Raw genomic sequence first — 27,107 nt, 5'->3', positions numbered from 1 at the left:
AAAAAACAAAAACATATGCTAGAAGACAAGGACAGATGAAAATATTGATTTGATTACAAAATGGGATGATAGGCAATTTTATTCCTGGGTTTCTGTTATTTTGACATGGAATGCATTGTACTTTTTTCAATGTTCTAATGCAATGCTCAGGGAAAATCACTTTTCGAATATATATGCATAAACACATTTTTAACCCACTCTGTCCTTCATTAGAAATTATAGCTCACCTGTTGGCTGCCTCTGACACTTCTTTTGAAATGATTAGAAAAAGAGAAATTCAGTCACACTATGTACTAGTACCTAAGAAGAAACACCAGGCTTAGTAAAGCAAACAAAAAACCATTTTAAACATAAGCGTCAAATGACTCCACACATCAGCAGAGATGGAAATAGAGCTGCACTTAAACCACAGAGAAAGGCAGCTGGTACTGGTTCCCCTTTCTGTGGAAAGGAAAATAAAGGAAGATTCCGCAATTGCTGTGAGCACAGTATAAGAAATAAAATAAATGTAAGAATAAAAGTCAATGACTCATAAAACATCACTACATGTTACCTCATCTGTGCTGATGATAAGCTGGGACCAACTATTCCACTCTGGACATTTGTCTCTCTCTTCAAAGGTGACATGCTCAGAGTTCCAGCAACAATGTTCATGGTTAAACCAGAATCCCCCTGTGCATATACCTTCTTTTAAGTCTGTCATCCAATGAGCAGAGATGTCTATCAAACCAGCTAACGAACCTGATTTGTGGGGAGGGAGGGAAAGGCCAAAGTTAAAGTGAATCTCGGAAACTGTTCTTTGGTCATCAGAATAAGCTTTTTCAGAGAAAATGAGGGGAAAGGAATCAAAGTAACAGATGAGCACATACTTCCCCATTCCACCTGTAACCTCTTTCTCATTGTGTGTTTGCTTGATTTTCACTTATTATCTCTGCACTAAACACTGCCATCTGTGGAATTTCTATATAGAAGGGACTTAGGGAAAGCAAAATGGTTAAGTAGGAGCAAGGGGCTAGTGGGCCTGTCTTTAAGCTGAACTAACAGGGCAAAAACACTATTTTGACTTCAACTTTATGAATACTGATCCATAAAGAGTCAAGTTTATTAAAGATTCTTTTATTCTCATATATATATACACACACACATATACATATATACATATACACAAGATTCAGAATATGTGAATTGCCCAACATTGAGGAATATTCTATGATGTTTATTTGAGATTGCTTAGAGAGGAGAGCTGACGAAGATTATGGGGAGAAGGGCTAAGCCTTAATAGCAGGATTGTGCTCCATGGACAAGGGAATTTCAGCAATGGCAGGAAGGCATTCTAGGCTAAAGGAGCTGAATCTATCAAAGCACAAACTGTGATGTGCATGGAAGGCGAGATGGAGCTATAGACATGTTGAGGCCTCCTGAACCTAGGACATGAACATCCTGAAGTTTTCTTACTGAGAAAGAGCAAACAGTATTATACACAGAACATTCACCAAACAAAATGATGGGGAAATGGAATCGTGAACTGGGGACTTAGGACGCACTGTGGCTAATAGACTGATAGGGTTAAGACAGTTACAGTAATTTAGATTCTGGCCTTCTCATCATTTCTGTCATCCAGATGAAGAAACTCTGGCATAAAGAAATTAAATGGCCCAGAATCATGCTTTAGGGAAATAGTAAAGCCATCACAAAATTCACAGCCCCTGAATTCCCAGACTGTTCCAGCATTCAGACACACTGCTTCTATTGTTGCTCTCCAATGCTTAAAAACAAAATACCCTGTGTGTACAAGGGAAAGAAAAATATTCACTGACCACCTAGTGACAAGAAATACACTAAAAAGTTGAGGATATTATGCCTACATTCCAACAGGCAGGAGGCCATGTCATGTGTATGTTTTGGTAGGTGCTAAAAGTGTTAACACAGGTTACTTACATACTTGAAGAATTTAGTCAAATCTAACACATTGTTTGACACCTACTCTTGGCCACTCCGGTCCACAATCTTCTCTGCCTTCTCTCTCTTACTGCCTGGATTCAGAAAATTACCATGATGTTATACAGTTTGGCTTATTCTCTGGTTGTCTCACATGTGCATGTCTTATTTCACCTAACACTGGTACCCTCAATCCTGCCTTCTCCTTCTACCTCTCCTCCTCCCCAGAGTCAGTTCTTTCTTGTATGGTTACAAATTTTATTAGGTTTCCCTTACCCTGAAGAATAAAATGGTGTCCCTTGTCCTTGTTATCATTTCAAGCCTTTACCCTTCCTCTCTGTCCTATGACTACCAAAACTTCTACAGTGGTTGCCTTCCCTTGAAATCTATTAGGTTGGTGCAAAAGCAATTGCGGTTTTTGCCATTAAAAGCAATGCAATTACTTTTGCACAAACCGAATAGATTTAGCTCCTAATATTTTTCTGAGATGGCTTTTCAAGGTAATTGCTGTGTTCCTAACTGCTAGGTCATATAATCTTTTCTCAGCCATCTTCCTTCTCCTCAGCCTCTCTGCAATACTTAGCATTACAGACCACCCAGTCTATATTATTAGGCAGCTCCAAACAGCCAGACCATGTTCTCTCTCCTGTAAGAGCCAGAAGGGGCAGAGTTAACACCCTAGGCCATGGGTTGGCACACTATAGCCGAAGGACCAAATCCTGCCTGTCTCCTATTTTTGCAAATAAAGTTTTTCTGGTCACAGCTAGGCTTGTTTGTTTACCTATTGTCTATGGCTGCTTTCGTGCCACATCAGCAGAATGGAGTGGGTGCTAGAGAGAACACTTGGCCCACAAATCCTAAAATATTTACTATCTGGCTCCTTTACAGCAGAAGTTTGCCAATCCCTGCCCTAGACAATTTTTTAAAACCCAGCTATAGATAAGCCATTCTTCATTTGCTACAGTCACATTCTACTCCATGGCTCATGAATTATTCTCTCTTGGTAACGGCAGCAGCAGCAGCATTACAACTGTCTGCTGTGCTTAATAAGTGCTATTATGTGCTATATCTCATTTAATCCTCACAGCAAACTTCTAACATAGGGACTTTGATTATCACCATTTTACAGATCAGTAAACTAAGGCTTCCAGAGGTTAAGAAACTTGCTCAAAGCCACAAGACTAGCAAGTGGTGGGACTTGGATTCAAATCCAGGCAGCCTAAAACTAGAGCCTCTACTTGCTGTTAACTACCACTGTATACCTTCCACCTCCAGGTTTCCACCTAACTTCTCTTTCAGCTCAAGATTACAGATTTGCCTAGGCCCTATCCTTTAATGCCATAAGGACACACCTCTTACCATCTCTACCTAGTGTCCTTGGCCCTCTCCTCCCCCCACCGGGTGAGAAACCTTATTGGGAACTTGGTTGAAAGCTGTATTTGTACAGTAAGTATACCATTTTTAGTGAGACTGTATATTATATGGAGTGGCAGGGGAGGTTGATGGAGTTTATAGGGCAAGGTGGCACCATTCCACCCCCAGCCACTATGAAAGAATGAGATCATAAGCTTCTTGGGAGTATGAGCCATATCTTACATGCTTTTCTGCATCACCAAATGAGAGAGTAGATGTTTAAGAAACACCCACAAAATGTCTCAGGAAGTCCTCTTCCACATCTTATCTCCTAAAACCCATGCAGTATGTATTTAAAAAAAAACTGTCTCCAACAGAAGGGCTCTTCCTCAAAACAAGCACCAAAGGGCTAACATCACCTTAAAATGGATACAGTATTTTATAGTGTACAAAATGCATGCAAATGCATTTCCTCATTTATTCAAGGTAAGAATTGCAGGTATTAGTACCCTTTACAGATGGGGACATCGAGCTTCTATAAGGTTCACCAGCAATTCATTTAAGGTAGAAAAATAGGAAAACACAGTACCTGACTCAGCTCAGGACTTACGGGAGACACATACCACAATTTTAGGAGATTTGTTTTGAAAACTAACAGTTTACCATACCTGATAAAAGCCCAATAAGGAGCATCAACAACCAGCCGGAAAAAGCATCACTCACACTGTGAATTAAGGCCCATGTTGACTCTTTGCTTTTATTGGTAATCTAGGGGAAAATGAGAAAACATTGGTACACTCTATACACACCCTTTTTTCACTTAAAAACTGTTCAACAAAGAAATACAAAGACAAATCACTGGAGAATAGAGACCAATTTAGAGCTACTTTTCACATAATCTTTAGCTGAACCAGTTTCACTGACAACTTTGAGGTTTACCGAAACCCCACCTTCATCTACAGTATTGTAATGCCCACAAGTCCCTTATTCAGAGCTTCCTCCCAAGCCACTCATTTCTTATAGCATCAACTTGTTTTGCTTATTGCAGTGGTATCTTTCTGTCCTGGACATCAGATATTCCAAGGGCAATCTCTTGACTCACAGCAAATAGTTTCAATGTTTTTCAAAGAATAAATAAACACAGGCTTATTTGAGTGATAAAAGTAGAAATTGAGGCTTACTACCTGGGGGCTGTGGTTCAGGTCAGGCAAATTCCCAGACTTCATCCCACAAACCCCTAATTGTACAGTGGTCACCGATACTAAGTGATAGCAACGATATATCTCTTTTCATTTTCAACAACCTGCTGGTAACATCAAGGCTATCAGGAGGTGCAGAAAGTTTTATCTTTTAAGTCCTAGACTTGACAATTTAACCCTTCAGGGCCTACATTTTAAAAATCAACATTCTGACAGTTTTGTCACTGGTACCTCCCCTTTCTCTGTACCTCTATTTCTTATCTTTGAAATGGCAACTTAGTTACCCCACCTTATCTACAGTAACATCACAAACAATAAATTATTCTGAAAATTTCAAAAGCATTTTTTAAAATAGTTTTGACCTATGACTCTAAGTTTCCAATTTCAGTGCTGAAAAGGAACAAAGTTACATTTTTCCCTGTGACAGTGTTTCCCTTCCGATAATGAACAGTTAATGCTATAAAACAAAAAGCCCCCTTGGGCTATTTGATAAACACACTTTAACTGGTTTTGGATTACTAATTGGCATAATTTGCCTCAGATGCAACCACTAATATAAAAGGAAGTGTGTACTTGTCATATCACAGGTGACTCTCATAATCTGGATAACATGTTGAATATGCAACTGATGACAAACTGGTAAATTACAGATGGCAGAAATTCTAAAGCCCGCCTGATGAATTGATACATACGATAGAAAGAATATGTGTATATGTTCCCAAATGGCAGAAATCTTATGAAAAACATGAAATGCTTTATAGCGATCAACTTTTCGAGTTGTGACAAGAAAACTCGGTGGAATCACCAAATATCCATGGATTAAGAAGGAATTTCTCAAAACCTGTACTTGGGACAACCTGACTCCTGGGTTCAGGTGGTCATGAGAAAACCAGTCAGGAGCTGGAAAGGCTTAAGAATGAAAGGCAATCTCTACCTGACTACTCAAGAGATTTGCTTGGTTCTAAGAGGAGGAAATCATGAACTTGGGAGAGAATGGGGCAGCTTAAAAAATCACATTTCAAATCTGGAGTCCAAGCAGAAATAGTAAGAAAGAAAAAAAAAATAATACCTATTGTGGGTTGAAGAAGTGACTCACCAGAGGACCACCTACTGAGAATATCTGGGGTTGGACACCTATTTTTTTAATAAGCTCTCCACGTGGCCCTTATACAAACCAGAAATTGTGATTCCCTAATTTAAATGATACACAGCAACAAGTTAAAGGCAAATGACCTTGGCAAGTCTCTCTGAGAAGTTTTCACAGTACTTCAAAAAGAGAAAAGTGGGGAAATTCTCTTGCTAAATTCAAAAGAACCTGTGCCATAGCCATAAGTACCATCTATTACCTATCACATTAAGTTAATGTCCCCAGTTTGAATTTAACTGGTCTTGTGGTTTTGTTGGAGTTGAAAGCATAAGTTTACTTTGGTTTTATGGTTGTACAAGAGCAATAATCACAAGGAGTTTACTTTGTATGCTTCAGTAAACATGAGGGCTCTGAGATTTTTTTCTTTTATTCCTTTAACAGAAAACCATTTACTTTTCTTAGTTATGAATATCCTGCATTAAGGAAAAAACCATAAAAGAGAGATGATACGGGAAAGGAAGATCTTTGACATTTATTTTGCCACCTTCCTCCAAGTTTGTTTTCACCTCTCTTCAGAGGCATTTATATCCCTTTTCGCTGTGAGGATCCTTTTCGACTATTTACTACAGTAAGATAAATCATTAAATACAATTTTTAAAATTTAGGATAAAAATTATGTGCAAGCACCAACATGGCACATGTATACATATGTAACAAACCTGCACGTTGTGCACATGTACCCTAGAACTTAAAGCATAATAAAAAAATTATGTGCAAGATGTCTTTAAAAATAAATTTAAAAATGAAACCCTATATTGCCAACAGAAACCAGATTCAGTCATATCCAGGGCTGAAGAAAGGAAAGAATAGAAAGAATATGTATCTTCAATTTCTTCCCCTGTATTTCCTAACACTTACCCATGTGCCATCTTTTGCCTTACCTCTCGGTGCCTATCCCGGTCTCGAGACTTCTCTCTCACCCAATCAATTGTATTGAAATCATCATAGGTCCCTACACCAGGGATTGGCTCCTCCAAGAAGTCCATGATCCTATTTGAAGAACCTATTCCTCCACCATTGTACGACTTGTCCTCTGTATTGAACAAGAAATAGACATTAGTACTTCAGAAACTCTTAACATTTTTAATACGTTCTTTTTGGTTCCAAAAGGCGGGCCCTTAAACTATCAGATGACTACAGTTGGGGTTGATAAAGAAATACAGTCACCTGGTAGGAACATCCATTACATTCAGAGGTTTCTGTGGTGTAGGCACAAAATGATGAGTGGCTAAAGGCAGTGTGAATGGAAAGCAACAGATGAGAGTGACAGTACAAAGAGAGACAGGAGTTGATGTGCAATGGGAAAGGATTTATGAAACAAAAGACAAAAAGGAGGTTGGAGCAGCTTAGGTATTTCAGTTTATGGAAGGGAGACAAAAGGGTCAAAGGCACTTGCAGCCATATCACATCAAGAACCATTTAACATTTATAAGGCAATAATTCAATCCTATGAAGTGGTTTTTGTCTGACTGGGGACTCCAAATAAAGCATGTGGGCCTCTTCACGAGTTAAGTTGGCTGGAATGTACAAATTTCCCTTCAATAGGTATAAGACTTGATCTCTGATGTAAAAGGCTTGTAGGAACTCTAAGTATGTCAGCACAGTCTAAGATTTACAAGCAGAGATTTAAAGAACAGTGTATGATTCAGTGATGAAATGTCCCTCCCTGATCCTTCAACTGGAAGAAACATATCCGCCTGCCCACCCATCATAGTCCCTTATCTACTTTGCTTTGGGTACTTCTATTACAGTTACTTTTGTGCATGCTTTATCTTCCTTTCTAGACTACAAGCTCTTTGCTGGTAGCCTGATATCTGATTCATCGTTCCCTTCTCTACAGTGTCTAGCACATATCCAAGAATCAGTAAATATCAGCTGAACCAAAATTTGTTTGATGAACAGTGGGAATGGGGGAGAAAGTTTTAAACTCACAAGCCATACTCACACAAGGCTTAAACTTGATCAAAATATTTCAGCAACATCATCTGATGGAATAAGATTTTGCTATTAAACACAAAATACAAAACAGTACTGAGGAATCTATGCAAATGCACACTGGGGAAAAGTGCAGAGTAATGCCATCATTTGATTCACCCAGCCAAAGCACACATTTGCAGCACCAACCTTGGCAGGGACAAGGCTTCCTCCAGACTGTTTGGTAATGAATCCCTCTGTAGAAGAGGCCCAAGTGGGCCTGAGCTGACTCCCTCTCCTCCCATCTGCATCCCCGTCTTCACTGTAAACTCCAGACAGACAACTTTAGCACTCTCATGGGGAAAGTTTGAAGGAACACCCCAAGCTGTACTTACAATTGGTTTACCAATTGTAAGTCTTCTGAATACCTAAGTCAGCATGCCTTTCACAGGCAAGGTGCACATTTGAAAGAAAAAGCTCTGCAGAGTCCAAATCATCTGTAGGGTGGGGGCGGGGTGGGGGTGGAGTGGAAAAGGTGAACAAGTTAATCTTAAAACCCCAACCAAAGTCCTTTCCATATCTTCATTCGTACCTGACTGTAAAATGGATGGCCGCTGAATCACCAGCCCAGCATTTCCTATCATGTCAGTGTCATACTGATAAAGATGAAAGCTGGTGTGTTTCTTGAGAGCTTAGAGGGAAAAAGCCAGCTAGGAAATGAGGGCAGAAAGAGGATAAAGTATGTGTGTGTGGAGGTGGGGGAGGGCAAGCTGTTTCATTTCTCAAGTCCAATGCTGACATGAACACATGACACGGAACAACCAGATATTTACTTTTTAAGGCAGGTTAATGCTCCAGTTGAATTTGCTCTGGTTTAAGAGTTCTCCTTTCAGAAGGGGAAAAACAGGATTTTGTGAAACTGATTTTAAAAATCATCTGATAGCTATCTAATGATACACTATATATCAAATGAGGCCCCCACCTTTAAGGATATTAAGGCAAAATGAAGATCTGCAACAGCTTCTAGCAGGAAAGAAAGAATCCTATTACATCACTAGGTAACATGAGCACCGCATCATCCTCCTTTGTAGTCCGGTTTCCTTAGAAACGCAATTGTCAGGCCCCTCTCAAAGAGCAGGCAGTGATTAGAATCCTACAACAGACTGCTTGCAATTCTCCAGACCCCCTGCTCCCGGGGGGCATGCTTCAGTCCTTGGTCGGGCTCAAGTCTGCTTACCTTCAATCACAGTTTTCTTTTTTTCTGCCTCAAGGAAGAAATAACCTTGGCAGCCCGCATTTGGTCATTTAGGTTGGGGAGCTTTTACAAAAGAAGCCCCAGTCTGAAGTGCTTTAGAAGGGCACTTGCTGCATTCTCTGCCTTTCACAGCAACAAACGCCACCTAAAGAACTACCAGTGTTCCCTGGCGGTCAGAATGTGATGTCACTGTTGGAGTCACGTGACCAGACCTTTGGACCAGCCTGGGAGAAAGGAAGATTTTTAACCGGGCACAGAAGCCTTAAAGATGTAGTCTCATCTAAACAAATGCCATCAAACTGGTGGCAGTCGGGTCAGCTCAGGAAACCTGGGTCCAGACAAGTCTTAGTCTTCATTTAGCAGAAAGTCCAAGAAGGCAAAGTAGAAATATCCAGAAGAATTTAGAGTTACAGGGGTCCTAAGTATAAAAGGGAGAAAGGCAAATATAAAAAAGGCTTTTTAAAAAATACCCTGGATAGCAGCAACGTGGGTAAAGTCTCACAAACCTAATGCTGAGTGAAAGATACCAGACACAAAAATGCACATAACATTCATTACGATTCTATGCCTCTAAGTTCAAAAACAGGCAAGCAAGTTATATCATTTTAGAATACAAATGTAAGTGATTACATTTCAAAGAGAAGCAAGGAAATGGCAAAAGTAAAGACAGAAGCTACCCAGAGTAGAGGGCTGCCATGTGGGAGGGGCACATGGCAAGGGCAGGGCTTCTGGAATGCTGGTCATTTTTCTTGATCTGGGAGGTGGTTTACCTGAGTGTTCACTTAATAATTATTCTTTAAACTGTACATGTTTTATGCTTCTTTATGTACAAATCATAATTAAAGGAAAATGTGAAAAACTAAACTTCATATGAACTTACTATACAAGGTCAGTTTTTTAACAGCACCTCGTCACTTTGAAAACCCAGAGTATAGTCAAGAAAATAAGTTGTTTCTGAGTAGTAATGCTCTACGCAGAAAGCAACAACTCTGATACTCATTAATCCAACCTGGATGAAAGTAGCTATTTTAGCCTGACAATATTCACTATGATGTTTCCATGGTTTTAAAGGGTTGTGAAGGCTATTTTAAAGCAGGTCTTAATTAATTGTGCAATAAGGTCAGTCCGGTAAAGCAAAATAAAATTGCTATCTCCCAACTCCCTAAATTGGGAGGATTCCCTAAGGGAACCCAAAGGACAGCCACTGTTAAACATTAACCCAGTCACAGTGTGCTGTAATAACTGGACCCTATGTGTAGAGCTTTGAAATGGTATTACTCGCATCAGTTCTTAAGGTTTGATACACCCTGAAATGTTAATACAACAAAACCTTATGAAATGTGAGGCACTGCATGGGACCTGTATGCTTTCAGTTCATCACTGTTATATTATCTCACTCACTTGATGAACTAATCTAGCATTAAGGAGGAGAATTGAAAATGAAGTGGCAACTGACTGTATTAAGTGGCCATGAGCTACATAGCTATAAAAAGCAAAAACCATTTGTGGCCCAACTGTGACTGTCTTATTTGATTAAACTTTTAGAAAAGTATGTCTATCTCATTCAAAGAGAGTAATGTGCCCAACCTCTAAAGCCTCCTTCCAAGTTGTTCGTTAGTAAACACAATTTTACCTGTAACAGTATCTGAAGACCACTAAAGAATTCACTTATATTACCTAGTATGATTTACATTATCTATAAGATTATTATTTCACACTTTAGCAGCTATAGTATTTAGCAGTCGATTTAGCAAAGATACTATCTTTTTTGGTACATAAAAATATATAGTTCTATAGATTGCATAGCTGGTGCCATGTTATTGACTTTTAATGAAAGTTCATGTGTTTTTCAAATGCTTTATCAGCACTTCCAAGGGAGGGACTTTTTTTTTTATTCCATGTACAGTTACTTCCTTTGAGGACTAGAGGGCTGGTGGCTATGATTCAGTCCTCATACTAAAACAAGATTTAATTACAACTTAGATTAAGAAATGAGGCACCAGTATCAGAGTTCGACATGCTTTATTTCTTTTATTCTTTTCTACTCTCCATTCTTTCTCTGGCAAACTTGCCATCTTTAGTGTGTGTTCATTATACAGACTGCCCAGTGTAGGTCAATTGATATTATTGTGAAAATAAGATAAAGAAATTCTTACCAACTTTTAATGCATCCTATGATAAAAACACAATAATAGACTATTTTGGGATAAGCAGAATTCTTTCTGAAACACTGATCTGACCAGATCATTTCCCAATTTTTACAACGCCAGTGGCCCCTACAGCAATATTTTGAAAACTTTTAGCACATGAAGACCTCTAAATGGTTAATTGACACAAGTGCGGACTGTGAATTTAAAAATATTCATCATATTTTTAGAATAGGAAAAACAATATATTTTAAAATGTATAATAATGATGATGATGACAGCCATTGCTACTATTTTAGGTTTCATCAGTGAAAAGGTTTAACTTGTTCACACACTTTCATCAAGATATCTATAGCTGACTTGATGACAAACAGCTTAAGTCATTGGTCATATTCCACATCTAGCTGGTTTCTTTTCTCAGCATTTTTAAAACTTAGTAGAAAGGAAATAAATTTTTAAAAATTAACTGTCAAGAATGGCAGCAGAAATGATCTACCCATTAACTAATGATGCACAAAGTAACAAAATGCAAAAGGCTTTCCAAAAAAACAATGCATTAAGAGCTAAGCTTCTGGCATGTAAATATGCTGCCAAGGAAGGCAGAGTAAAATTAAACAATGAGCCTACACATCAGGTTGGGGTATTAGGTGAGTCTAGATTTTTGTCTCTATAAGAAAAAAAAAAGTAAAACTTATCTCAAATTTTGAAGGCATAGTGAATGTTATATATAAAATAACTTAATGTTCTAACAAAAATTATTCAAGTTAAAGTACAGTTAGATCTCAACTTGAATGATACAACAAAAAGCCCCCAAAAGGCTAATTTGCATTGCCTGAGTCCAGGAAAAACATACAGTAAACCAGTCAGAGAAAAAAGTCAACACTGAAACAGCTTTCCCATAGGGTTATACTCGGATCTAAAGACTTAACAACAGGTCTTTAGAAACACACTGCTTGAATGAGGAGGCATATAAATGAATGTATTTAACTCAGTTCCCATTATGGAAATCACTGTCTAATTTTTTTTCTAAAAATCACATGATGCTTTAAACTGGAAAACCCCTTAAAATACAAGAAAAAAAAATCTGTTGAGAATAACGTTTATTTAAATCCCTAACCAATATGCCATTAGAAATTTACCTAGGGGACTGAACAGTAACTGATTAAGTGAACTAGTTAAACACTAACAAAAACACAAGAGGAAAAAGAATAGGAAGAAATCTCATGCACAGACCTTGAAGTACTGCTTTAGTAACATCACAGCTGCATGAGGGCTCACTAATTGGCAAAAACCTAAAGAAATAAATAAGCATCCTAATGCTAAATGGCGAGTTAATCGGTGCAGCACACCAGCATGGCACATGTATACATATGTAACTAACCTGCACATTGTGCACATGTACCCTAAAACTTAAAGTATAATAATAATAAAAAAAGAAAAAAAAAGAAATAAATAAGCATTCAAAGAAATGGGGCAGGGCTATTAGTATATATCACAGGACTTGAAAATAGTCCCTTTAAAAAATGTATTTCAGTTTTACAGGGATATATTGTATTTTTGCAAGGTTGGAACCACATGTACAAAAAATTCAACATTATGCCTAACACACATCAGCAGATATTCATCCTGTGGTCATTTAAACTTTACTTGCATTCAACAGCAAATACTAAGAGCCTATTATATGCCACTTCTTACTTCCATACCCGCATCCTGCTTCCCTTCTTGTACTGGTTCATCCATTCTAGATCTGCCAATAAGTCACATAAACTCTTTCACATCCCATTTCACCTATTTCTCTGATAGTATATTACAGCGGAAGCCCTGATAATTAATCAACATTTGTAGGAACTTTCTATCTAGCAACTTGTGCCTTCATTTTGCTTCTATTTTGTTTTCCCACTCAACTAAGTCCAGTGGCCAAAAAGCAAATGTTGTTGGAGTAGCCCTCCCATCTAAGTCCTGGATAGTATCTATCCAGGACCACATTATGCTTTAGTATACTCTTAGTTTGACCCCTGGGACACTTATTCAGGGCAGCTATTCTGCTGGTATGCATCTGTATGCCATACCAGTTTGCTAAATACTGAAATACTTCAGTAGCTACAGATAAATAACCACTTTTTCCTCAGGACTCTCCTCTCCCACCTCACCCTACCCTAGAAACTCCTGAACTTACCCATGATCCAGTGGCTGGAATACCAGGAGGCTCCAGGACACTGCCCCAGTGCTATGTCTGACAGCCAATCTCACTGGGCAGTGCCTGCGTTGTTTTGAATCTCATCCCTGCACTCATTTCATTTAGCGATCCACTGCTTTGGTTCCTGTTCACAGCAGGTTAAAACTTGAAGGTGTCTAACACGCAGGAAGGACAGCAAAGAAGAAACTCTATCCTGACTCTGCTGAGAGCTAGACAATAAAAGGGGTGGTGAAGGATGTGGGAAATGGAACTGCAAGAACCCCAACAAATCTATGATATTGAAATGAAGTTTGAGAGTTATGAGAAAAATACAGGAAGGTTGGGCATGGCAGAAAGGCATAGGGAAAGCTGTGGAGACAAGCATGAATTCAGATTCTAACACCTCCTTCTGACTCTTTATTCCCAGTGGATACAGCTTCATCTTTACCGGGTTGTAGCTATTTTCTTGGGTTGTATCTCTTATAGTGGTCTTATTCCCAGCATCTGCTCAAATCTGGAAGTTCCTGACTCAACTCACTTTCATGACCAGTGGAACCAGGGTGCTAACTGACAGAGTTATCAAAGTAACCAAAACAGCATGAGGACTTTGGCTTGGTATCTGCAGGCTCCCACTGGACTAAGATGCCACAGAAAGCAATGTAGCAATGAAGTAAAGGGGCTAGATTTAACAAAGTTGCTGAGAGGGCTCCCCACAAAAAGTAAACAGCGCCCCACTCCCTTACTTGTTCTTCATTCCTTCCTTCTCAATTGTACACATTTATGGGACTAACAAGAGAATGAGGAATGTGATGGGTAGGGAGACACTGCCCTAAAATGCATATTACATACCACAGTGTTGGGAAATCCTTTGGGTAGCATGATCCTGCCTAATAACTTCTAATTATTGTTTTAGAAGCAGCAATTCTCCTGTTTTTCTGTCCTAAGTCTACATTGGTTTCTATTAATTTCCAAAAGGAAACTGGGCACACAAGACTAGCAACTATTCTTTAGCGGGGGGGAAATTTCAAGACAGAAAATACCAATTGTGAGATTCTCCTTGAATTCACAGGAATTGTGTGATGTCATGGACAGAAAAATAAGTTTCAAAAAAGCATATATATATATATATATATATATATCTCATGTGGGAATTACTTAAAGACACAGTTGCACCTGTGCACACCAGTGTATGTGTGTTATTCATTGCAGCACTGTTTGTAGTAGCAAAAACCCAGAAACAATGAAAGTATCTAGTAATAGGGAAATAGTGCAAGGAAAGAAGTAGACTGATGTGTACTGAAATAGAAATGTATTCCAGACATATTATATGAAAAAAGCAAGTCACAAAATAAGCAGAATATGTCTTTTTTTAAATGTGTGTCTGTATATGTGACTGGATAGAGAAAGAACTGGAAGGATCATACTGAATTCTTTTTGGTGGTTGTCTCTGGAGTGGGAAGAACAGGGGAGACTTTCACATTTTAAAAACCTGTGTATTGTTTGAATCTTTTATAGTGAGACATATTATGTGCTATATAAGTGATTTTGAAGAGAAAAAATACTAGCAATGCAACTGGAAGAACAGAGACAGGACATTGCAAGGAGCAGACTTATGTTCTGGGAGGCAGATTACTGGGATACTTGTGGACAAAGTAGGTGATAGTTTCTGGTCAACACCAAGAGGGAAAGCCCTGAGAGGAAGAATGCTTATTCAGTTTTTAAATAAGAACAAAGTGTGATCAGACCTATTATCCTGCAGTGAGAAGATGTGAATTCCAATCCTAGCTCCATAACTCACTAGTTGTGTCACCTTGGGCAACTGCCTTAATCTCTGTGGGTTTACAGGTTTTCCATCTGTAACATGAAGGGGTATTAGTAAGTATAATGTTAAGGTCCCTTCCAAATTCATACTCTATCATTTTAGCAATGATTTTTTGTTTAGTCACTCATATATCGGATTGAATGACTTCTGAGAGGCCCTTTGAAGAATACCAAATGATATTTTGATTGCATAGCTAACTGAGAATGCTCTACTGGCAAGATCATAAAATGGTGCTACCAATCCTTAGAAAGGCTCATCAGTGAGGTACAGGACAATCTAGTATCTCATTGAGACCCAACATTTCTGGCATGTGGTTAACTACACAGAGCTATACCCATATGGCTACAGTATCTCTGGATTACCTGTTAGCCCCAGATCTTAGAAACATATGGCGCATACCCCCTGAAGCATTACAGCAACTGCTTCCTCTACCACGTGTCATGAATTGGAACAAAATGGAGCCGAAAATATATTTCCTTCAAGAAAGGACCAAAGTGGTTTTATTAAATGAAAATGGGGAACCTCTGGATTCAGCTCCTGCAAGCAAAGAACTTAGAAGTTATTGCTCTCATCCTTACAAGAAAAGGTTGGATAAACCAAAAAAAATCAATGATCTTTCTTGGACTCATTGGAGAACTGAGGTTGCAGAGGAAACTGCCACCCCAAAATCTGAAGAGACAAGCTTATTCAAAGAGACACAGCTGAGATCTGCTTACCTGGAGTAGAAATGGCTGGAGCTGGTAGAAACACAAGTGGCAACTTGAACAAGCTGCTGAAGGCTGAGTGTGGACTAGCGTAAGTACAAGAAACTCCTGGGGACCACGGTCTTAGGGGAGGTCCCACACTAAAGCTCTACCTCCAGGAACCCCACCAAGTTCTCACAGTGAAGATCTAAGAATCCCTCCTAGCTCTGACAAGGGGAGGGAAAGAGAAATCATGGTGAAACTTGCCAGATATTTCTCCATAACAAAGGCCTCAGGGGAAAATACTTTGCCTGAGCCTTATCCCAATTGGGAGAAGGACATTCCTCCCACTCCCATCCCATCTAGCCTTCTTATCTCACCTAAAGCAGAGGAACATACTCAACAGGGTGCAGGGCTTCAAGTAAACACATTGAGAATGCTGCAGTCAAAGAAGAGAGTAGAAGGCAGGGAGGACAAAAAGCTATACTACTGGAGAAAAATGTATGAAGGTCACAGCCACAAAACACAGTTCCATCAAACAGTGATATTTAATCAGAGGATTATAAAATTACCACCTCCCCAATACTTCACCACCACCTCAACAGGGCTCCAGTATAATAACAGTGGATCACAGTTGAAAGAGCTGCAAGACACAGACTCTCTAGAGGAGTTGTCCTCAGGGAAACTCACAATCAAGAGGAGAGACAAAAACAAGCACACTAGAGGAATTTGAAGCCTCTGGCGCCTAGTTACACCAAACATGAAATACAGCCCAAGTCCTAGCCAGTTTGCTGTAAATCCTAACACAATGGAATTGAACTATTAATAGAAGCCAATAACAGAAAAATAGCTGGAAAATCCTCAAATACCTGGAAATTAAACAATATATTTCCAAATAACTTGTAAGTCAAAATGTCTCAAGACAAATTTTAAAATATTTTGAAATAAACGAAAATATAATATATGTGAGAAGTAACATTGAGGGATGCAGCAAAAGCAGTGCTTAGAAGGAAATTTATAGGATTAAATGTATATATTAGGAAAGAAGATCTAAAATCAATAACCTAAGCTTCCATCTTAGGGAACTAGGAGAAGAAGAGAACAATATAAGCCTAAAGCAAACCAAAGACAATAAGAAATTTAGAACAGAAATCAATAAAATTGAAAAAATAGAGAAAAATCAACAAAAGCAAGTTCTTTGGAATGATCAACAAAATTGATAGACTACTATCCAAGCTAACCAAGAAAAAAAAGAGCGGAGACACAAATTACCATATCAGAAATGAAGAAGAGGTCATGACTCCCGGTCTCTCAGACATTAAAAGGATAATAAAGAAATACTATGAACACAAATTTACTAACAGGTGAAATGGACCAACTACTTGAAAGACACAAACTACCAAAACTTACACAGGAGAAACAGAAAAATCTGAAGAGCCCCATATCTATTATTATTTTTTTTCACTGATTAACTGAATATAATTGACATTTATCAACTTCTTCATCCAACAACAGCAGAATACACAGTCTTCTCAAGTTTACACATATTTTCTAAGATACATCACATCCTGGGCCACAAAACACACTTTAAAAAGATTAAAAATCATACAAAGTTTGCTCTCTTACCAAACTGGAATTAAACTAGAGATAAATAACAAAGCTAGAAATCCCAAAATACACGAAGCTTAAACAACTCACTTCTATTTTTTCTCCACCTCTATGAAGGTACAACTGACAAATAAGGTGTACATGTTTTTATAGATGTATACACTGTAAATTATTAAATCAGACTAAATACATTCATTATCTCACATGCTTATTTTTTGTGGTGAGAACATTTAAAATATATTCACTTAGCAATTTTCAGGCATACAATACCTTATTATTAACTATCATCATTGTGTTGTAAAATAGACCTGCAGAACTTAAATGTATTCACTATTATTATTATTGAATCAAAAATTAATAACCTTGACAAAAAGAAAGCACCAAGTCCACATGGCTTCACTGGTAAGTTCTACCAAACATTTAAGGATAAAATGATACCAATTTTCCCCAATCTCTTTCAGAAAATTGTAGTAGAGAGAACACTTCCTAAGTTACGCTATAAGGCCAACATTAAACTATATGAAAACCAAACAGAGACATTACAAGAAAGGAAAACTACAGATTAATACCTTTCATGAACACAGATGTAAAAATCCTTTTAAAATATTAGAAAATTGAATTCAACATTGCATAATATCAATTATCGCCAACAAGTGGAATCCCAACCAAGTGGAATTTATTCCAGGTATGCAAAGCTGGAGCAACATTTCAAAAATCAATGTAATCTACCATAACAACAGGCTGAAGAAGAAAAGTCATATGATATCAATCGACAACAAAAAAGCATTTGACACAATTCATAATTTAATATCCATTCATGATTAACTCTCAGCAAAGTAGGAATAAAGTATAATTTCCTCAACTTAATAAAGAACATCTACCAAAAAAAGCCCTACAGCTAATATCACACTTAATAGTGAGAAACTAGACTCTTTTCCCCTAAGAACAGGAACAAGGCAAGGATGTCTTCTCTTACCATTCATCTATTCAACATCTTAGCTAGTAAAGTAAGACAACAAAAGGTAATAAAAAGTATACAGGCTGGAAAGAGAGAAATAAAACTGTCTTTATTTGCAGATGACATAACTGTCTATGTAGAAAATCCCAAAGAATCCTAAAGAAATCCTGAAGGGGAAAAAACCCAACCTCTTAGAACTAATAAAGACAACATAGTAAGACTCCAGGATATAAAGTCAATATACAAAAGTCAATTGCTTTCCTTATACCAGTAATGAACTAGAATTGCAAATTTTAAAAAGCAATACTATTTACAATAGCCACCCCACTCCACTCCAAATTAAATACTTAGAGGACGAAATCTGAGAAAATATATGCAAGATCTATATGCAGAAAACTACAAAATACTGATTAAAGAAATTAAAGATCTGAATAAATAGTCAATGTTCATGGGATGTAAAACTCAGTATTATCGAGATTTCAATTCTTCCCAGCTTGATTTATAGATTCAACACAATCCCAATAGAAACCCAAGCAAGTCATTTTGCAGCTACAATAAACTGATTCTAAAGCTTCTGTGGAAAAGCAAAACATCTAGAATATCCAACACAATGTTGAAGCTGAACAGTTGGAAGGCTCACACTACCTCATTTCAAGATTTACCATAAAGCCATAGTAATCAGGACAGCATGGTATTGTCAAAAGAAAAGATGCATAGACGAAGAGAACAGAATAGAGAGCCCCAAAATAAACCCACAAAAATACAGTCAATTAATCTTTAAAGAAGGCGCACAGGCAAATCAGTGGTGAAAGGACAGTGTTTTTAACAACCAGTGCTGCAATGACTAGGCATAAGTATGTTAAAAAGATAATCTAAACAAAGACTTTCCTCCTTTTATAAAAATTAACACAAAATGTACCATTGACCTAAATGTAAAATGCAAAACTATAAAACTTCTGGAAGATATCATAGGAGAAAATCTACATGATTTTGGATTCAGTGATGACTTTTTATGTACAATACAAATAGCATGATCCAGGAAAGAAAAAAAAATTAATAAGTTAGACTTCATTAAAATTAAAAATTTCTGGTTTGCAAAAGCTACTGTAAAGAGTATAAAAAGACAAGCCATGGCCAGGCACAGTGGCTCACGCCTGTAATCCCAGCACTTTGGGAGGCCGAGGTGGGCAGATCACGAGGTCAGGAGATCGAGACCATCCTGGCTAATATGGTGAAACCTCGTCTCTACTAAAATACAAAAAATTAGCTGGGCATGGTGGCAGGCGCCTGTAGTCCCAGCTACTCGGGAGGCTGAGGCAGGAGAATGGCGTGAACCCAGGAGGCGGAGCTTGCAGTGAGCCAAGCGAGATCGCACCACTGCACTCCAGCCTGGGCGACAGAGCGAGACTCCATCTCAAAAAAAAAAAAAAAAAAAAAAAAGCCAAGAAGACAAGCCACAGACTAGGATAAGACATTTACAAAACATATATCTGATAAAGGACTGGTATCCAAAATACAAAGAACTAAAACTCAACAATAAAAAAAATCCCAATTTAAAAATGGGCAAAAAACCTGAACCTCACCAAAGAAAGATGTACATATGGCAAATAGCATGTGAAAAGATGCTCAACATCATTTGTCATTAGAGAAATGCAAATTAAAACAATGAGATACCACTACATACCTATTAGAATGGCTAAAATCCAAAACACTGACAATACCAAGGATGCAAACTAACAGGAACTCTCATTCATAGCTGGTAGGAATGCAAAATGGTATAGCCACTTTGGCACTTTGGCAGACAGTTTGGTGGCACTTTTTTTTTATGAAACAAAACAAAACAAAATATAGTCTTACCATATGATCCAACAATCGCACCCCTAAATACTTACTTACTTGATTTGAAAATTTATATCCACATAAAAACCTGCACACAGATGTTTGTAGCAACTTCATTCATAATTGCCCCCAACAGTAAGCAACCAAGATGTCCTTCAGTAGGTGAATGGATAAACAAACAGTAGTATATACAGACAATGGAATATTATTCAGCAATAAGAAGGAATGAGCAATAAATCCACACAAAGACATGGATGAATCTTAAATGCATATTGGTAAGTGAAAGAAGCTAGTCTAAAAAGGTTATATTCTGTATGATTCCTTTTACATGATATTATGGGAAAGGCAAATTTATGGAGACAATAAACAGGTCAGTGGTTGCCACGGACTCAAGAGAAGAAGGGATTGAATAGGTAATGCACAGGGGACTTGTTAAGGCAGTGAAACTATTCTACATGATACTGTAATAGTGGATACACTATATATTTGTCAAAACTTATAGAACTTCACAGCACAAAGAATGAACATAATGTATGCAAATTAAAAAAATCATTTAGGAGATTGAAGATCCCAGGATAGAATGCAGCATGTGAAAAAAGAATCTAACTGCATCACAAATTTACAAAACAGCCTCAATGAAAGGGATAAAGGGGAAAAGTGCTGACCCAGGTAACTGTGAAAATGAATAAAATTTGTAAGATTAAAGCAAAAGGAATGATGCATAAACACTGCACTCTTGATAAAGTTGTCTCTTATGGAGGGTATGGGTTAACAATTCTGAAACCACTATACATGTACAGTCATGCATTACTTAATGATGGGGATACATTCTGAGAAATGTGTTGTTAGGTAATTTCATCATCGTGCAAACATCATAGAGTGTACTTACATAAACCTAGATGGTCTAGCCTACTACACACCTAGACTGTATGGTATAGCCTATTGCTCTTAGGCTACAAACCTGTATAGCATGTTACTCTACTGGATACTGTAGTCAACTGTAACATAATGGTAAGTATGTGTCTAAACATAGAAAAGTACAGTAAAAATTTGGTACTATTTATACCACAAACTATTAAAATGTGGTATCATATATGCAGTCCGTAGTTGACCAAAATGTCATTATGTAGCATATGACTATATACCAGAAGTAAACAGTTAAGTAACAGATGATGAGTGGTAGGAACCAGGTTTCTCACTGTTGGAGTAGGAGGTTATAGACAAGCAAAGGGAGGAGGCTAGAGTGATCCATGTGGTAACAGATTAGAATTAGAGACATGAGTATGATCTCATGTTTAGCTTACTGTAGATACAGGTGGTTACATATACATCTATTCATAGATATGTGTGTATGTGTGTATATATGCATGGGTCAGAATACACATATTTCCTTACTGCACTGGCTAACAGGGCCTAGAAGCAACAAATGCCTCAGTAGAAAGGAGCATACCTAGTATCCATATCATGGCTTCTAATACCATTTTCCAATAAAAGGAACCAGGGTTCCTTGGAGAAATGGCTGATTCTAGCACTGGGGCAGGAAATATATAATATGAGCCTAGAGCATGTTGTAGTGCCAAAAAATAAGGATATGCTCAAAAAAGACCCCACAATGATAGGAGTTTGTCAAAGGGAAATGGAGCCAATTGAAAGAGTTCCCAATAGCCAAAGCTGGAACAATTTGACCAACAAAATGTAGTAATGGATTATAACTCAAAGCACAAAATAAATGAGTCCATACTGATATAAATGATTTAATAGATAAATAAATGGGACAGAAAAAGACAAATTTCCCATGCAGAACAATTCCAAATAATTTCTGTAGATATTTCACCCTCATGGAGGTGAAACCTAACTTCCTAGTCCTATGTGTGAACTAAACCAGGGGGTCCCCATCCACGGGGCCATGGACTGATACCAGTCTGTGGCCTGTTAGGAACCAGTCTGCGTAGCAAGAGGTGAGCAGAGGGCGAGCAAGCATTACAGCCTGAGCTCCACCTCCTGTCAGATCAGTGGCAGCATTAGATTCTCAGAGGAGCACGAACCCTATTTGTGAACTGCGCATGCAAGGGATCTAGGTTGCGCACTCCTTATGAGAATCTAACTAATGCCTGATGATCTGAGGTGGAACAGTTTCATCTCAAAACCTTCCTCACCCCCCTACCGCCGGTTTCGTTGAAGATGAAATTGTCTTCCATGAAACTGGTCCCTGTCCCTGGTGCCAAAAATTTTGGGGACCGCTGGTCTACGCAGTGACTTCCTTCTGAAGAGTACAGTATGGAAAGAAGAAAAAAATAGTTTTACAGTGGATAAACCTGGCAAACATTACACCTCAGCCAGGTGATCAAGGTCAACATCAACAGTGATAAGTCATATTGATGGTATGTGCTCCTTAATAAGACATAATGAGAAAGACACTTCACCTCTGTGGTCTTCATCTCCAAAATTCCATTGTAATCATGAGAAAAACATCAGACAAATCCCAATTGAGAGACAGTCTACAAAATACCTGACCAGTACTCTTCAAAACTGTTAAGATCAAAAACAAGGAAAGTCTGAGAGACTGTCACAGCCAAGAGGAACCCTTAGCTCCTTAGAGACATGAAGAATATATAATATAGTATCCTGGATGAGACACTTAGGTAAAAACTAAGTAAATCTGAAGACATTATGTAGTTTAGCTAATTAAAAAAAAAGTAAGTGGGGGAAAAATTAGAGGATATCAATTCTAAAATTTGGCCATTTTCCTAATTAAGTAACCTAAATGAACCCTTTAAAGCCTGTGGACATCATCATAGGTTTCATTTTAAAGATTCAGCATATTACACTGATGTGATTTATAGCCCTGCAGAGCTTTCCATATGGGCCACTTTTTTTTTTTTAAGTTCAAAAGGCAGCAGTAATGTTTGCCATTCTTCCAGGCTAAGTGTTTAGGGAAGTTCAAGTGTTATAAGAATGATTAATTTCAAAATACCTTTTCTTTTCATTCCCACACAATCCACACAGTTGCTCTAGTCAGATAGCTTGAGGGAAGCCTAACTGAAGTGATGATAGTAGATTTCTCCATGAGCTGGAACCCAAGATATTTTACTTTGTTTTCAGTTTCTCTCTGGAGGAAAACTATGACATATTTTTACAGTGTGGCAAAACAAATAGAAACATTTCGCAATTTACTTGGTAAATTTCAAGTACCCTCAGGTTTTTTATTCTATCACATTTGAGTATTAAGATTTTTTTTCTTCTCCTGGATTTTGGTAGGTTATGTTGAAACTCAGCAGGCGGTATGGGGGAACACAGACTACCCAATAATATGCTTAGGCTTTGAAGTCATCCCTGACTCTTTTCTATTTTATTTCCCATATCTAATTGGTCCTATCAGTTCCCCCTCTGAAATTTGTCCAGAACTTATTTCTTCCTCTTCATTCCTGCTGTCTTCATTCAGGCCTTTTGATCTTTTGCCTGGATTATAAAAAAACAAGTTTCACTCACTGGTCTTCTCGTCTCCAACCTACACTACTGAAGCCACCCTCCACATTGCCAAAAATTCTCTAAAACTCAAATGTGATCATATCATTCCTCTGCTTTTAGGTCATTTGATGGTGCTTTGGTTACAAATGAGGTCGAAAAGTGTACACAATCTGGACCCCACCTAGATTTCTAACTAGATCTCCTCCTACCCTAGCCCCTGCAGTCTTCCTTCTTGCTCCAACTGCCACCACCCTTCCCACCCCCTGCAGTCTTCCTTCTTGCTCCAACTGCCACCACCCTTCCCACCCCAGGGGCCTCAGACCTCAAACCCGCAGACTCTGTTTCTTGAATATAAAACGCTCTCTCATGCTGCTGGACCTTTACCTGTGTTGCTCTCCCTGCCAGGAATGTCAACAGTTAGGGAGTAGCAAGGCACACTAGGTAGAAAGACAGGGAGGTGAGGAAAAAAGGGAATCGAAGAGCATTAATAAAACAGCACAGTGCTAGGCTCATATCTGGGTGTTCCATAAGTATCAAATGAGTAAGTGAATGAATGAATGAATGAATGAATGAATGAATGCACTGCTGACCATAAGGTGCAGGCTGCAGAGGCAGGCAAGTGAGAACAGATGGACTATGAGAACAGTCCTCCGTGTTTTTCTGTTAATCAAACTGTTTTTCTATTCCCTCCACCTTCTTTCACATCTCCATGTTTATGTTTCTTCTAATTTACAAACTACTATAACACTACCTCAGATGCATTTAACCACGCCATGCATAATTTATTTATTCATTCCTCATAAATCAAGCCCTCTAGCCATCTGGAAAACAAGAACCACTTTTATTGCCTTTCAAGCCCCTTCTCACTAATCTTTTTAGTACGTGCTATTGTGCCTGGTACAAAATGTAGTATTTTATGCAGTTTCACCTCTGAATATCAAGGACATTGTGACCTTTTTGTTGTCGTTGTCTTTATTAGGAAATCCCATGTGAAAACATGAAATAAAGTAAGAGCAATTAGAAAGCAAAGCAAGAAAGTTATATCACTACAGAGTGGGCTATAAGTGGGCTGATTTTCGTGTGTGTCTCATGAAAAGCAGCCTCATTATTTTATGGTTAGACCTTGTAAACTAGAAGCAGTAGTTCTCCTGTAAAGGCTAATGAAAAGTGATGAAGGACTATTCATGTGAAAACACATTCTACAATCATAGGTAATGTCAAAATCTCATTCTGCTTCAGTTTTCTAGTCTATGAAATGAGAATGATACATAGTCACTTGCCCCAATCATCTACTGAGAGCAACATGAACACACAAAGTACTTTGCAGTTATAGATGATGGATACCATTTTCTATTAGAAGTAAGAATGATTAACCACTCTGGTTTAACCAGAAGGCTTTAAGTAGAGGTAGCCAATGTAAGCTTATGAATCCCCCTAACTGACCACTTCACTAAAGTCAGTGATTGGTATAACTGACTCAGTATGGTTATAACTACACACAAGCAGAAGCAATATGCTAACACAGTTCTCTTTTGTAGAAGTAAGCAGATGACCACTAAATACTATACCATGAGTACCCTTCCTTTATGAACTTTAAATTCAGGGGCCCTCTCCTACTGTCGCTTTCCTGACATATCTTCCCAAGGCAAATTCCTTGTTATTCTTTTTAACCTGTGGCTTTTATACTGGTATGTTCACCCCAAATTAGTCACCTCCTCAGAGAAACCTTCCCTGACCTTCCTAGCTAAAGTGTTATTCCCCAGTTATAATCTACTGTCATTCAGTTTACTTTCATCCTAGTACTTATCCTGATGGGTAGTTAACTAAGTAACCTTTTTACTCATTTACTGCCCTCCCCAACTAGCTCTAAGTTCTAGGTCAATATTAGTCTTAATCCCACCACTGTATCCCCAGTGCCTACAATAGCGCCTGGTTCACAGCAGGTGCTCTAAAACTATTTGTTGAATGAATTGATGAAGGAGTTTCATCCTTACAGTGACAATAAGGTTAATTAAAACTTACTAGCATGACATTCAAGGCCCGACTGTAAGATCCTTTGAGCTGGTCGCACAATGGTCAAGCCATTGTGACATTCCCCTACCCTTGTGATAATGTACTTTGTGATATTCCCCATCCTTGTGAATGTACTTTGTAACATCCTCCCTGCTCTTCAGAATGTACTTTGTAACATCCATCCCCTGCCCGCAAAAAATTGCTCCTGACTCCACCGCCTATCCCAAACCTATAAGAACCAATGATAATCCCCCCACCCTTCACTGACTCATTTCTCGGACTCAGCCCACTTGCACCCAAGTGAATAAACAGCCTTGTTGCTCACGCTAAGCCTGCTCAGGTGGTCTCTTATACGGACACACATAACACCAACTATGTGGACTTACATTCTGCCTTTTTATACCTCCATATATTCTGCCTGTTGATATCTCTGTAAAAGCATATTTTCTGCCTGAAGTGTTCTTCCTACCAAATAACTAATCTTTCAAGATCTCGCTCCAAAACACCTTTTCTATGAAATCTCCAGTCCTTCGCAGACACACACCCACACATGAAATGCTTATTCTGCTAAATTCCTATAAAAGCTATAGAACTTATAATACAGGGTTGTAGCAATAATAATAATAAAATAATGATACTGAACATGTTATTGAGCACTTAACTGTATGCCAGGTATAGTTATAAGCACTATATATGTATTATCTCATTTAATCCTGAAAATAACTCTCAGGGGTAGGAACTATCATAAGTATTTATGTGGCTATTTACCTAGCTATAATCAACTTCATGAAGGCAGGGATGGTACCTTCAAGCCTTGCTAATTCCCAGAGCTCAGCAAAGTGTCTACAATGTCATACGTACTTAATATGAATTCGCTGCATAATGAATTTGACAGCAGTTCCTTGTCCTCTGTCTACTTTGACAATGGCAATCCCAGTTAAAGAACCAGACAGAGTTTTAAAGTAATTATACAAATGTAATCTTAAAGTGATACTGTCCTTTCTAAGTACAATAAGGAATTCAGAAGTCATAAAGGAAAGGGGCAATATACATGGCTATATAAACATTTTAAATATCTGTAAATTAAAAAAAAGTTAAAAGAGACAAACTAGAAGTGGATAAAATACATTAAACCTACATCAGACAAAAGAGTAATAATAGTATATGAAGGGCTCTGGTAAAGAAATAAGAACAAATAATCAGCCCATTAGAAAAATAGGAACATCACATGAACAGGAAACTTTCAGAGAAAGAAACTGAAACGGTTTGTAAACATATAAAAATATGCTCAACCTCATTAATTTAAAAAATGAAAATTAAAATAATGAGATTTATTTATCCTATCATATCGTAAAGACGAAAAAAGAATGGTTATGTCAGCACTGGTAAGATTGTGGGGAAACAGGCACTCTCATACACTCATGCGACAAAAATACTCTCATAAGCTTAGAAGACATAGATACAAGGTTGTTTGTTGCAGCATTGTTTGTAACAGAAAAAGATCAGAAACAACTGAAATGTGCATCAATAGAAGCTTGGTTAAATAAACCATGGCACAAACATACCATGAAATTGTATGCAGCCATT

The 27,107-nt window shown here is 38.0% G+C and overlaps 1 protein-coding gene across 3 annotated transcripts in view; it reads right to left on the bottom strand.

The window, feature by feature from the left end:
* Positions 1–27,107, bottom strand: part of CLCN5 (chloride voltage-gated channel 5) — a 168,793-nt gene that overhangs the window by 23,030 nt on the left and 118,656 nt on the right. For 2 of the 3 annotated variants that reach the window (XM_009234852.4, XM_054544100.2), the window contains exons 5-7: positions 6,519–6,670; positions 3,960–4,059; positions 554–741 (exon numbers count right to left, since the gene is read on the bottom strand). In XM_009234852.4, the coding sequence (XP_009233127.1) occupies positions 554–741; positions 3,960–4,059; positions 6,519–6,670 (440 nt within the window). 3 annotated transcript variants of the gene reach the window in all.

Source organism: Pongo abelii, chromosome X (assembly GCF_028885655.2).
Source record: "Pongo abelii isolate AG06213 chromosome X, NHGRI_mPonAbe1-v2.0_pri, whole genome shotgun sequence".
NCBI classification, from domain to species: Eukaryota; Metazoa; Chordata; class Mammalia; order Primates; family Hominidae; genus Pongo; species Pongo abelii.
This window is presented reverse-complemented; position numbering and strand designations above follow the sequence as displayed.